We start from the raw sequence: 15,266 nt of genomic DNA on the forward strand, positions 1-15,266 counted from the left end.
GGGAAATTCCACTTCTCTACGCCCTTGTTGTCCTTCAGGGAGCGGACATGTGACTGACTCCTGTTCTCACATGACGCTGTTTTAGGCTCCGTTTACATTCTGGATTCTTCTTTTTTCTCCTCACAGCGTTTTACTCCAGCAAATACGGCTACAAAATGTGCCTGAGGCTGTATTTGAACGGCGACGGGACGGGTCGAGGAACACACCTCTCGCTGTTCTTTGTCGTCATGAGGGGAAAGTGCGACGCTCTGCTCAAATGGCCGTTCAGTCAGAAGGTAGCAAAACTTTCTATATTATCTTTCCAACATTTTACGTGGCTTGTGTGGTCACTTCATTTTATATGATTTATTTCTTATATGTTTGCATATGCCCTTTGTTAAGCACTTTGTGACTCATGTCTGTGAAACGCGCTGTATACATTTTACTTACTTAATCCTCAATCACCACAACGAATAGCTCAAAACAAGCTCCGTCTCTTTCCCCAGGTGACTCTAATGCTCTTGGATCAGAACAACAGGGAGCACATTATCGATGCTTTCCGCCCTGATGTCACCTCCACCTCTTTTCAGAGGCCGATCAGTGAGATGAACATCGCCAGTGGCTGCCCGCTCTTCTGTCCTCTAGCTAAACTGGCTGGCAAGAGCCCGTATCTGAGAGATGATACCATTTTCATCAAAGCCATTGTAGACCTCACAGGCTTGTAGGGTGAAGCCTGTGGAAGGTCAACCAAAGCAAGAACAAGAACACAATTATTTATAATGAATTAATATCTATATAATATTATATAGTAATGTGTAAGATAATATATTATATATGTGAATATGATATTGTATCATATCTACACTATACATTAATGTCATCAGGTATCACATTATGACAGATGTAGAGGGGTGTGTATTAACAATCATGGTAGTGGATCTGTAATGGTTATAGAAATCCATCCAATTAAACTGATTTATAAGGGCCAACATATGGAGGCACTGCTGTATTATACCCATGCTTTATAGAAGTTAAGCTATATCTGTTAATGTATATTTAAGACTTTTGGCATTACTTGTATCACATAAAAAGTTGGTATTTCAGTATAAAGCTGCAGGCAATAAGGTAAAGTGCTTAAAACGTTAAAGGAGCAGTGTGTAGAATCTGGCGGTATCTAGCGGTGAGGTTGCAGATTGCAACCAACTGATGCCTCTCCCCGTGTGCCAAGCGTGTAGGAGAACTACGGTGGCCAACGCAAAAACGCAAATGGCCCTATCTACAGCCAGTTATTGTAAGAGTAAAGTGCTTAGAGTGTGTGTGGGAAGTGAGTTGTGAAGCGAGAGAGAGAGAGAGAGAGGCGGCAGCGAGCAACGATATAGACTCCGGCCCAAGCAAGAAAAGTTAAGTGTGTGGTTTGTCCGTGCTGGGCTACAGTAGAAACATGGCGATGCAGTAATGGCGGACTCCATGGAAACGACCGGCTCCCTATGTAGATATGAAGGGCTCATTCAAAGCTAACAAAAACACGATTCTTAGTTTCAGGTGATTTATAAACTAATGTAAACATAGTTTTGAATATTATATTCCATTTCTGCCAATAGATCCCCCGAAATGTTACACACTGTTCCTTTAAGTGCTGCTGAGTTAAATATCTCTTTCATGATAAGAGGTCTGAAATCATCTGTCATTTTAATGTGACCCTGTTGGCATTCAAATGAAAGCATAGAACTAACTAAATCTTATAACAAATATTTGTATGAAATACCTTGTTAATAGTATATACTATAATATAATAATTAGAATACTCCGCTCTGCATTATGTGTCCCTTTCATAGTTTACATCAAAACTTCTACAGTTATTTTTTAAAATTCAATATAATTGGATGCATTCAAATCCCAATGAATATGACATGTCCTGTCCATAAATTAACAAAGATTAATAATAATAATAATAATAATCAAAAAAGTTTAAATTCCAAGATTTTTCGCAAATTGCAAAAACATGCAAAAACTTGCGAGACTCGCTGCCTGACGACCTATCCTAACCGTAACTATTCAAGGTCAATGCCTAACCTTAACCATCTTACGAAAGTTTCGCAGTTTGCGCGTTACCTTCTAGCCATGACCCGACGACGCCGAACACAAGTCATGTGCTCTGCTCTGATTGGCTTGCATCTGGTCGTGTCTATAAGGTAACCCACAATTTGAGAAACTCTCGTGAGATGGTTCAGGTTAGGATAGGTTGTCGGGCAGGTTGTCGGGCACCGAGTCTCGTGAGAGGTTTTGCATGTTTTTCCAAGTTTTTGGCGGGTTACCTTTTAGACACAACCTTTGGGGAGCTGTCATGTCGTCCATCTTTATATACAGTCAATGGGTTGCACAACAAAATGCAATTTGTAGTCCCTCTATGCTACACAGGAAAAGCTTTTTTTATGGCTGAGTACTGAGGATGAGTTGAGGTGTCTTATAGCCTGGGCAACCAATGATGTTCTGAGCGGTTTTAATATATAATTAATAGCATAGCAAGTATATATCATAAAATATACCTTCGTATTTAGCACAAATCCCTGCTAGTGCTATTAGCTACATACTGTACTATAAATTATATTCACTGTATAATCACCATAATCAGATATATTTTCTTTGAACATGTAATTAAAATTAAACCAAAATCATTTGAATGTAATCACATGTTATTTAAGTGTTACTATAGATTATATATACAGTAATTCTTCGTAGGAGAATTTTTTGTTTTTACTAAATACTGTAATTTAAGGGTGGATAAATGTAAACTTTTCTGATTATAATAAAGTACTACAGTGAATGAATTTAAGATTATTCTTTTTTGTCTAATGTTTTTTTTTATGCATTTTTAATTCAGCGTGTGATGCCATGTTCACTGCTATTTAGGAACATACAATATATCTGTTGTGAAGAAATACATACTGTATACAGAGCTGAAAAGATAAGTCAATTAAAAGAAAATTGTGATAGAAAACTTGGGGTGTCATGAGTCTTTGGAGTTTTGGAATATTTTAAGATGTAACCTTGGGCTTTCATATATTTTATTGGGCCTTGGGCCATAACTCAGGAATTCATATGCTAATTATGACAATTTAACACAAACAGGATAAAATGAGGACTTTTAGACAGACATGGATGTAAACTGCAACTTGACTGGTTGGTGGAGGCAGCAACCTCACGGCGGTAATTCCAATAGACTAATTAGTTGATACAATAGTATAAAATACATAATACATCAATAATTAATAACAATAATAATAACAATCAATAATGAAATATATCATTAGATGCAGCCTTACTAGAGAAAATAAATCCACTTTTGAACCATTCAACGCTTAGCTATTTGATTCATCTTGTACCCATAGCCAGCAGCATAAACTGCATTAACTCAGCTTAGATTAAGGTTATAGTACATATGAGCTTTAAAAAAATCTATATTATTATATAATAGATCTACACACACAGTCAGCGTCACAAATGGACTTAGGTCAAAAACATTCCGAGAACCAGATTATTGTTTATATCTGATGATGTTCTCAGATAGCTACATATGAATGCTTTCCCCTGTGGGCCACCGAAGGCGATTTGATGTGGTTCTATGATACTTTCCGACGCTTTCTGCTCCATAGTGATGCGACGTGTCAGTAACAACTTAGTAGTTCATACGCCGCCTTCAGTAACGGAAAATGACGCCTGTTGCTGAAGAAATAACAACCACACCACACCACAACCACTGTCACCAAAGAAAAAAAAAATTGGTGAGGCAGCTTGTTAACCCGGTTATTGGTGTATTTTGTTTGTTCCTATTTTGCGGTTGTCATGAATGAGGACATGATGTGCTGTTCTTTCCTTCATGTTGTTACAGAATGTTTCCCAACACATATTTAAAATATGTATATATATACGGGGAACTCCTCTTCGAAAATAGCTGTGTAAGGTCCTCTGTGGTTCTGGAGGGAGTTTTTATGACGTCTGATTAAAGTACTGTTTAGTTCAAATCTGAATAGAAAGTTACAAACTGGGGCATGGAGTTTATATACTGTATGTGGGCACTTACCAGACAGGGAGGGTTAAATGAAAGGACGCGATTGTTTGCATTATGGGAAATGTAGGATCCAGTTTTTGGACTAAGAGTCAGGATATCTCGGGCATCTGTTGTTTTAAACTGACTCTTGTAAATCCTCCAACTTTATGGAAGTGATTGAAGATTGAAGATTTATCTTCCCGCCTTGCAGAGAAACTGAAAATCGCAGGTTTTGGTCACAGCTCTGCGTATGCAGATTAGGGGGGGGGAGGGGGTTGCACATTACAAAAAGGTGAGATACAAACAGCACCTCATCTCCTGTAATCAGTTTCACTCTCAGTTGATTGTTAGTTTCTTTGTAAAAGCCCTTTCACTCACAGAACTCGTGGACTGCGTGACACATTGTCTTGAGTTCAAGTCACACATCCACACCCAACAACAGCTAATGATAAATGCAAGTCATTATCACAAGACCAAGTTTGCTGTGTTTAGATGTCATTAAGGGGTCAAGTTCACCTGTATATAAGATCGAGGCCTTGAGCCATGAACCCTCAGGGACTTAACTGACTTTTTTTTGACATACTATACTATGACTTTTTTTTTTCGACATGACATTTTGTTTTACATAATATATTATGACTTTTTACCGACATACTATGACTTTTTTTTCGACATACTATACTATGACTTTCATATTTTTTCAACATGCTATACTATGATTTTTTTGGACTTACTATACTAAGACTTTTTTTACATACTATAGTATGACTTTTTAAAAAAATTTCGACATACTATAACTTTTTTTGACACACTATACTAACTTTAAAAATGTTTCGACATACTATACTATGACTTTTTTGCCATACGTAATATGACTATTTTAAATACTATAATATGACTTCTTATTTTTTAGACATACTAACTGTGACTTTTTTTTGACATTCGACTACTTTTTTCCGACATATGGAGCGCCAAGAAGACGATCAAACTAGACTATCTAGAGGAAGTAAAAGTCGTAACAAGGTTTCCGTAGGTGAACCTGCGGAAGGGTCATTACGGTACAATGACATTTTCATTTTTTCCAAATACTATACAATGCCCTTTTTTGGGCACTCTGGCTTCCTCCCACAGTCCAAAGACATACAGGTTAGGTTAATTGTTGACTCTAAATTGCCCGTAGGTGTGAATGTGAGTGTGAAGGGTTGTCTGTCTCTGTGTCAGTCCTGTGGTAGTCTGGCGACCTCAGCTGGGATCGGGTCAAGCCCCTCTGCGACCTTAACGGGATAAGCGATTGCAGATGATGGATGATTGAAAAAAAAGTCAGAGTATAGTATGTCGACAAAAGAGTTTAAAAAAGTCACAATTTACTATGTCGAAAAAAAGTCATAGTATAGTGTGTCGAAAAAAAGTCCTAGTATAGTATGTCAAAAAAAGGTCATAATATAGTATGTCGAAAAGAAAAGTCATAGTATACTATGTAGAAAGAATTAATAGTATGTCAAAAACATAAAAAACAAAAAAAGTAATATTATACTATGTCGAAAAAATTAATAGTATGTCGAACAAATAAAAAACAAAAAAGTCATACTATAGTACGACGAAAAAAAGCTATAGTATGTCGAAAATTAAAAAAAGTCATACGATAGTAATTCGAAAAAAAGTCATAGTATAGTGTGTTGAAAAAATTTCAAGTTGAGTATTGTATCTCAAAAAAAGTTATAGTATAGCATGTCGAAAAACTAAAAAAGTCATAGTATAGTATGTCGAAATCTTTTGAAAAAGTACGCATATAGTATGTTGAAAAAATAAAAAAAAACATAGTATAGTATGTCGAAAAAAAAGTCATACTATAGTATGTTGAAAGTCATAGTATAGTATGTCGAAAAAAAGACATAGCATAGTATGTCGGAAAAAATCATAGTATAGCATGTCAAAATAAGTCTTAGTATGGGTGTGTTGAAAGACAGTCAAAGTATAGTATGTCACACTAAAAATCTATACACTATGTATCTCTACACTATGACCTTTTTTATTTTTTCGACATACTATACTATGACTTTTTTTGACATACTATGCTATGACTTTTTTTCGACTATGACTATGCTATGACCTTTTTTATTTTTTTGACATACTATACTATGACTTTTTTTCAACATACTATACTATGACCTTTTTTTATTTTTTCGACACACTATACTATGACCTTTTTTATTTTTTCGACATACTATACTTTGACTTTTTTTCGACATACTATACTATGACCTTTTTATTTTTTAGACATACTATAGTATGACTTTTTTTCGACTAGTATACAATGACCTTTTTTATTTTTTCGACATACTATACTTTGACTTTTTTCGACCTACTATACTATGACCTGTTTTTAATTTTTTTGGAATGCTATACTATGACCTTTTTTCGACTTACTATACTGTGACCTTTTTTATTTTTTCAACATACTATGCAATGACCTTTTTTCCGACATATTATACTAGGACTTTTTTTCGACATACTATACTATGACCTTTTTTATTTTTTGACATACTATTCTATGACCTTTTTTATTTTTTCGACATACCATACTATGACCTTTTTTAATTTGTTCGACATACTATACTGTAACCTTTTTTATCTTTTCAACATACTATGCTATGACCTTTTTTCCGACATATTATACTATGACCTTTTTTTATTTTTTCGACACACTTCTATGACCTTTTTTCGACATACTATACTATGACCTGTTTTATTTTTTCAACATACTATGCTATGACCTTTTTTATTTTTTCGACATACTATACTATAATCTTTTTTCGACATACTATACTATGACCTGTATTTTATTTTTTCGACATACTATACTATGACCTTTTTTATTTTTTCAACATACTATACTTTGACTTTTTTTCGACATACTATACTATGACCTTTTATATTTATTTGACATACTAATCTATGACTTTTTTTCGACTAGTAAACAATGACCTTTTTTATTTTTTCGACATACTATGCTGACTTTTTTTCAACATACTACACTATGACCTGTTTTTTATCTTTTCGACATACTATACTATGACCTGTTTTTATTTTTTCAACATACTATACTTTGACTTTTTTTGACATAATATATTACGACATTTTAAAATTTTTTGGAATGCTATACTATGACTTTTTTTCGACTAGTATACAATGACCTTTTTTATTTTTTCAACATACTATACTTTGACTTTTTTCGACCTACTATACTGTGACCTTTTTTATTTTTTCAACATACTATGCAATGACCTTTTTTCCGACATATTACACTGACTTTTTTTCGACATGACCTTTTTTATTTTTTGACATACTATACTATGACCTTTTTTATTTTTTCGACATACTATACTGTGACCTTTATTATTTTTTCAACATACTATGCTATGACCTTTTTTCCAACATATTATACCATGACCTTTGTTTATTTTTTCGACATACTATACTATGACCTTTTTTATTTTTTCGACATACTATACTATGACTTTTTTTCGACTAGTATACAATGACCTTTTTTATTTTTTCGACATACTACCTTTTTTTATTTTTTCGACATACTATACTATGACCTTTTTTATTTTTATCGACATACTATACTATGACCTTTTTTATTTTTTCGACATACTACCTTTTTTTATTTTTTCGACATACTATACTATGACCTTTTTTATTTTTTGACGTACTATACTATGACTTTTTTTCAACATACTATACTATGACCTTTTTTTATTTTTTCGACACACTACTATGACCTTTTTTCGACATACCATACTATGACCTGTTTTATTTTTTCAACATACTATACTATAATCTTTTTACGACATACTATACTATGACCTGTATTTTATTTTTTCGACATACTATACTGTGACCTTTTTTATTTTTTCGACATACTATACTTTGACTTTTTTCGACCTACTATACTATGACCTGTTTTTAATTTTTTTGGAATGCTATACTATGACCTTTTTTCGACTTACTATACTGTGACCTTTTTTATTTTTTCAACATACTATGCAATGACCTTTTTTCCGACATATTATACTATGACTTTTTTTGACATACTATACTATGACCTTTTTTATTTTTTGACATACTATACTATGACCTTTTTTATTTTTTCGACATACTATACTATGACCTTTTTTATTTTTCGACATACTATACTATGACCTGTTTTTATTTTTTCGACATAATATACTTTGACTTTTTTTGACATAATATATTACGACATTTTTAAATTTTTTGGAATGCTATACTATGACCTTTTTTCGACTTACTATACTGTGACCTTTTTTATTTTTTCAACATACTATGCAATGACCTTTTTTCCGACATATTATACTGACTTTTTTTCGACATGACCTTTTTTATTTTTTGACATACTATACTATGACCTTTTTTATTTTTTCGACATACTATACTGTGACCTTTTTTATTTTTTCAACATACTATGACCTTTTTTCCGACATATTATACCATGACCTTTTTTTATTTTTTCGACATACTATACTATGACCTTTTTTCGACATACTATATTATGACCTTTTTTACTCTTTTTTCGACATACTATACTATGACTTTCTTTCAACACACTATACTAGAACAAAACTAGCTACCCGCTGTAGCCTAACTGCTAGGTAGCAGAGCACATGTTTTACCAAAACAATAAAAAACATGTAGACATAAGAAAAAGATATTGTCAAACACTTGATGCCTTGATTTACATATTCGAAAAGGAGTGCGTAGAAGTACAAACTTATTTAATCCCACCCCTTCTCCATAGGTCATTCATTAATAACTAACCAGCTTCCTTATTGAGCCATATATATACTCTAATTCCATTTTCTTAAATTTGTCTACTATAATTATAACCTTTTATCTCTGTCATACAGAAATATAAATGAATTACTGATATAATTATCCTTATCAAAATATAAATTTGTTATCAATCCAGAATACCAATTCATTACTTATAATATAACCTAATCACAATACCAATTCATTACTTACATATTTAACTTAATCATATTGACTAGTTGTTATCTTTTCTTATATGCACATATTATTATTTATAATATGCAATTTATAATATAAAATATTTACATGCAATACAACACGCAATACACACATATACATACATATATATACACATATATACATATGAATATACATATATACATATATGCATACATATATATATATACATACATACAGTATATACAATACACAGCATCTGACCATGCATATATTATTCTTATACCCAAAATCAAATATCCACAAATTTGCAATATTCTTTACAGAAAAAAAATTGAAAGATTGAATAAGACAGAATAAATATTAAGTAACCAATAAATAAATAAACAGTAATAAATATATAAACAGTAACCCCTGTAAACACCTTGTGATTGTCAAACCCCCACTTCATCCCTGGAGCTTGAGAAAATCATGTCTTTGTACCTTATTTTAAACTGGTTTAAGTTCGGACATTGGTTTAGCTCCACATTAAAACTGTTCCATAGTTTCACTCCACAGATTGAAATACAAAAACTCTTCATGGTTGTACGAATACTACGACCATGAAGAGCTTTTGTATCTCAATCTGTGGAGTGAAACTATGGAACAGTCGAATGTCGAAAAAAGAGTAAAAAAAAGTCATAATATAGTATGTCGAAAAAAGTCATAGCATAGCATGTCGAAAAACGAGAAAAGTCAACGTATATTATGTTGAAAAAATAAAAAAGACGTAGTATAGTATGTCAAAAGAAAATTTATACTATAGTATGTCGAAAGTCATAGTAAAGTATGTCGAAAAAAAGTCCTAGTATAGTGTGTTGAAAGAAAGTCAAAGTATAGTATGTCAAAAAAAGAATAAAAAGTCATAGTATAGTATGTCGAAAAAAGAATTAAAAAAAGTCATAATATAGTATGTCGAAAAGTCCTAGTATAGTGTGTTGAGAGAAAGTCAAAGTATAGTATGTCAAAAAAAGAGTAAAAAAGTAATGTCTGTCGAAAAACGTCTTAGTATAGTATGTCGAAAAGGAAGTCAAAGTATAGTATGTCGAAAAAGAGTAAAAAAAACGTCATAGTATAGTATTTCAAAAAAATAATTAAAAAAGTCATAATATAGTATGTCGAAAAAATAATTTAAAAAAGTCATAATATAGTATGTCGAAAAAAAGTCATAGTATAATATGTCGAAAAAAGTCATAGTATATTATGTCGAAAAAAAGTCATAGTATATTATGTCGAAAACAAGTCATAGTATATTATGTCGAAAACAAGTCATAGTATAGTATGTCAAAAAAAGTCATAGTATATTATGTCGAAAACAAGTCATAGTATAGTATGTCAAAAAAAGTCATAGTATAGTATGTCAAAAAAAGTCTTAGTATAGTATGTCGAAAAAGAGTTTAAAAAAGTCGCAATATAGTATGTCGAAAAAAGTCATAGTATAGTATGCGGAAAAAAAGTCATAAAACGTCATAGTATAGTATGTCCTAAAAAGTCATTTAAAAAAGTCATAGTATAGTTTGGCATAAGAAATCATTGTACAGTAAGTCATAAAAAATGTCATTAAAAAAGTCTTATTATAGTATGTCATACAGAAGTTATATAAAAAAAACTTTATAGTTTGTCATTAAAAATGTCTTAAAAAGGTCATACTATAGTATGTCATAAACAATGTTATTAAAAACTCATAATATAGTATGTATTTTATGTAACAAGTCATAGTTTAGCATGTCATAAAAAGTTATAAAATAACCATAGTATAGCATGTCACAAGTCAATAAGTCTTAGTAGAGTATGTCATTAAAAAAAGTCATAGTATCATGTGACCACCAAATTTTAATCAGTCATCCTTGAGTCCAAGTGGACGTTTGTGCCAAATTTAAATAAATTCTGTCAAGGCGTTCCTGAGATATCAGTTGGGCAAACAAATGGACTGACGGATGGACAACCCAAATACATAATGCCGGCCATCTGTAGCCGGCACGGAGGCATAAAAACCCCAGAACTGCCTGCATGGCTAGAAATAGAAATAGAAAGCTCTATTGTCATTGTATTAAATACAACGAGATTCACAATTGCCACATCTGGTCAGTGCTTTAAAACAAATACTTGACAAGACTAAATGCGGCAGATAAAACATATAACAGGTAAAACACACACAGTTATAAAGAAATAGACCCTGGTGTTACGTGTGAAAACTTTACTTTAACCATTGCAGTACAACCATTCGACTTTTCAGCTTCTTGTTATTAATAGACTAATGCAGGTTGTCACCACCACATAGAACATGTTTCTAGAAAACCTGCGACCTTTCTGACTAAAACCAGCTGATGACTTCATATGGAACTGTTGCAGTGAAATGAGTGCAATGTTGTTTCTCACCAAACACTAACTAAGTGTTAACCACACAGCCACACAGAGTTCTTGTTAGATGTATTGCAGCTATCCCCTGCTGTGAGCCACGAGTGGAAAAAAAACTGTCAACATCGCTTTGTTTAGCATGGTGCGGTTAAAGAGCGGGGCCTATAGGAAAAACCCCACTAGAGGGAGGGTAGCTGTCAGTTTCTGTCTAAACACTGATGTTATTTTTCAACGGCTGAATTTATTTACAAAAGCCCATTCTCTCAGGTGGCCTGTGGATATTTTGATTACATAAGTGACGAAGATGAGTGTGCAAAAATCTTATCTTAAAAACAAAATGTGGAAAATGTGATGGACATTTTATATTTAGTAAGGCTATTTAATAAGTTAACACAAATTAGTTTTAACATGACTAATTTCTTTAACACATTAACGCAACCTGCGATTTTTAGGTTGTAGCGGGCTCAGTTTTAAAGCTAGAGTGAAGATGCTGGCGTCATAACTACAAAACCTAAGGAATCCATTAGTACCAACCATGTCTTACTAGCTTGTCGGGAAGGAGGCTAAATAACGCTCCAAAATTATGCTAAATTTTGGTGAGGAAAAACTGTCATGGCCATTTTCAAAGGGGTCCCTTGACCTCTGACCTCAAGATATGTCAATGAAAATGGGTTCTATGGGTACCCACAAGTCTCCCCTTTACAGACATGCCCACTTTATGATAATCACTTGCAGTCTGGGGCAAGTCATAGTCAAGTCAGCACACTGACACATAGGGGTTGGAAAAAAAAATCGATTCACCTCGATTCACCTGTATCGCAATTTTTTTTTTTTTCATGTGTTGTACCCCAAAGATATGACGCGTTGATGGCACGTGACCCAGCCTCTTTCAAAAGGCCTTGGGACAGGAAACGTTATCGTATTTCAGTAACGTGCGGTCAAGCCAGCCGTCACTCTAATCTCCGTGGTCAAATTGGCCGACGCTACAACTGTAGAGTACCCATATACTGACATTTATGTTAAATGCATTCAAGCGCCCCCCCGATGGAGCTGACCATGGATGGATAAAGACATGGGAGAGCTAGCGACAAACTAAGTTGGCGGAAGAATACACGTGTGACTAAGGGAACAGCATATACTGTACATACACCGATCAGCCATAACATCAGGTCAGCATGGGCACCCTGACCGTTCTGCGGATACGCAGCCCCATACGCAACAAACTGCGATGCACTGTGTGTTCTGACTCCTTTCTATCAGAACCAGCATTAACTTTTACATCAATCTGAGCTACAGTAGCTCTTCTATTGGATCGGACAACACGGGCCAGTCTTCGCTCCCCACGTGCATCAATGAGCCTCGGGTCTGACCCTGTCGCCGGTTCACCGGTTTTTCCTTCCTTGGACCACTTCTGGTAGGTCCTGACCACTGCAGACCGGGAACATCCCACAAGAGCTGCAGTTCCGGAGATGCTCTGACCTAGTCGTCTAGCCAGCACTATTTCATCTTCCTCAAAGTCGCTCACATCCTTACGCTGGCCCATTTTTTCTGCTTCCAACACAAAGTTCAAGGTTCAAAATGTTCACTTGCTGTCTAATATATCGCACCCAAAAAATAAGATTATCGAGATAATCCATGTTATTCACGTCACCTCTTAGTGGTCTTAATGTTATGGCTGATCGGTGTATATAAATTATATATGGAAATTAGATTGATTGGCTTATATTCACCAGAAGTATAAAACGTTACATGTCCCTTATAAATAAAATAGAAAATACCACTAATTTGTGAGGGAAATGTCTTTATTCTTTTGTTTGCCTGAAATATTTGACTTCAGGACATCTCTGACTTAATACGTGCTGAAAATCAAAAATTCTGACTGTATTGATGTTGATATTGTCCAAAGTAAAACTCCCTAGAAGAGTATGATTAAACTTTTTCCCATGTAGTGTTAAAAAAGTTAACAAAAATAAAAAAATTTAAAATATCGCGAAAAATTGTAAGATTGAATCGCAATTCTTGTAGAATCGCAATACTTAAAAATCGCAATACATATCGAATCGGCACCCAAGTATCGTGATGGTATCGAATCGGGAGATAGGTGAATCGTCCCAGTTGTTGTTGCCTGTTTGGACTGCAGTTTGCCATGTTATGATTTGAGCATATCTCTTATGTTAAATGCAGTACCTGTGAGGGTTTCATCCACAATATTTGTCATTGTTTTGTGTTGTTAATTGATTTCCATTTTCCAACGATAAATATATACATACATTTGCATGAAGCAGCATATTTGCCCAATCCCATGTTGATAAGAGCATTAAATACTTGACGAATCTCCCTTTAAGGTGCACTTTCAATAGATAAAAAATGTGCGATTAATTTGATTAATCACGATTAACTACGTACAATCATGCGATTAATCGGGATTAAATATTTTAATCGATTGAAAGCCCTAGTATTTAGCTATATTTTATTTTATAGACCAAACAATTTGTCAATGACATTATCTGCAGATTAATCAATAATGAAAATCATCAGAAGTTGCAGCCCTATTTTGGTTTATAGCCAAACACTTTTGAAACTACAGTAATGACATTCCCATGGCTTCACCTTGGCATGGAAGCCAAGCAATGCTTGTTTCATTGATTTAAGGAGAAAAGCATTACAATATTTATCTTAAAGTGGATTTTACTCACCATGTGTTGGATGTCCCTGGATCTGTCTCCCTTCACATGATCTGCATTTTCTCGCTCCAGATTGTCTTTTATTCACTTGAGTTGCCACTAGCTGTCAGCTGGCTTGTTTGCTGTCTCTAGGATTAAAACATTAGCTGGAGCTGAGGGCTTTGGACCGGTCATAGTGTGACCGCTTGAGGGACCGGGTGGGCTTTGGAGCCACCAGTCCAGTGTCAGCTCACAGGGATTTGTCTTGTGCTTCAGCTCTCTCCTTCTTTGACCCAGAATTGAAGAGGATGCTCTGCCGCTCTCGAATTCTTTTGCACCGCTAAGCTGGGTTAGCTAAAGCCAGCCGACACCGCTAACCCTGTACAGGAAGTCGGGGCTGTGCCGCGGGTCAAGAGGTCAAGAAGCGCTCAGCTCCAAGTTTGAACTCCGCAACCCACTTGCCCACATCTCCGGAGGGCAAGCGCCCACGGTTGAAAGCCCCTTCCTCCCGAATTGTCTGCTCACGATGCAGGCCATGTTTCCGCTGCGGCCTCCGCTGCTCATCAAGTGAAATCTGCATCTGGTGTGAGCGCACATGTGGTCAACAACAGGGATGACATCAAGTTCAATAGTTCCCCAATTATGGTGCCTTCAAATGCATCTCGCGAGCTCGTGGTTACAACATGGGAATAATATGCTTCAAGTGGTTAAGTCGTGAGAACACCGCTACTAAGCAACGGTAATATTAACGTTACTGTCGGCGTCTAGAAGCCACAGAGGCTAACAATTTAGCAATTATACAATTACGAAGAATTGCAATATACAAATAAAATTGCAATATATTCACTTATGATGTACCGAAAAATTAAACACAACCCCATTTGAAGGCACCATTTGGTCCAGCCAATCAATCACTATCAAAATATGCATTTTTTCCTGGTCCCATTCCTACACAGAGGGAATCCTGTGAGAATTTTAGCTGCATCTGTTGCTTCTCAATTTCTGTGTGGTAACTGGTCTTGGTTTTATCAACCACTTTGACTATTTCTGGACTAGGAACGATCTCTACAGGTGGAATAATATCCATCTTAACTGCAAAGGAACAAGACTGTTGAACACAAAACAGATTGCAAGCACACTTGCCAACTTTCTACATTGGCTTACTGTGC

At 34.6% G+C, this 15,266-nt stretch overlaps 1 protein-coding gene and 1 long non-coding RNA gene across 14 annotated transcripts in view; one reads left to right on the forward strand and one right to left on the reverse strand.

Moving 5' to 3' along the window:
• Positions 1–15,266, forward strand: part of traf2b (Tnf receptor-associated factor 2b) — a 171,352-nt gene that overhangs the window by 23,587 nt on the left and 132,499 nt on the right. For 3 of the 5 annotated variants that reach the window (XM_074618566.1, XM_074618562.1, XM_074618565.1), the window contains exons 10-11: positions 127–275; positions 486–2,817. In XM_074618566.1, coding sequence (XP_074474667.1) covers positions 127–275; positions 486–704 — 368 coding nt within the window. In that variant the 3' untranslated portion in view covers positions 705–2,817. Of the gene's footprint in view, positions 1–126; positions 276–485; positions 2,818–15,266 lie in introns of those variants that run through there. The other 2 variants (XR_012591743.1, XM_074618563.1) reach the window with 2 other exon arrangements.
• LOC141757768 (uncharacterized) lies at positions 5,958–9,164 on the reverse strand. 9 transcript variants are annotated; one of them, XR_012591751.1, is made up of 4 exons: positions 7,479–9,164; positions 6,929–7,221; positions 6,861–6,895; positions 6,131–6,801 (listed from the first exon to the last, which is right to left on the reverse strand). It is a non-coding gene; the product is annotated as an uncharacterized LOC141757768 (long non-coding RNA). The 9 variants fall into 9 exon arrangements; XR_012591746.1 differs by adding an exon at positions 5,958–6,108 and having other exon boundaries at positions 6,231–7,221; XR_012591752.1 differs by having other exon boundaries at positions 6,131–7,221; positions 7,479–8,084; positions 8,169–9,164.

Source organism: Sebastes fasciatus, chromosome 19 (assembly GCF_043250625.1).
Source record: "Sebastes fasciatus isolate fSebFas1 chromosome 19, fSebFas1.pri, whole genome shotgun sequence".
In the NCBI taxonomy this organism is placed as follows: domain Eukaryota; kingdom Metazoa; phylum Chordata; class Actinopteri; order Perciformes; family Sebastidae; genus Sebastes; species Sebastes fasciatus.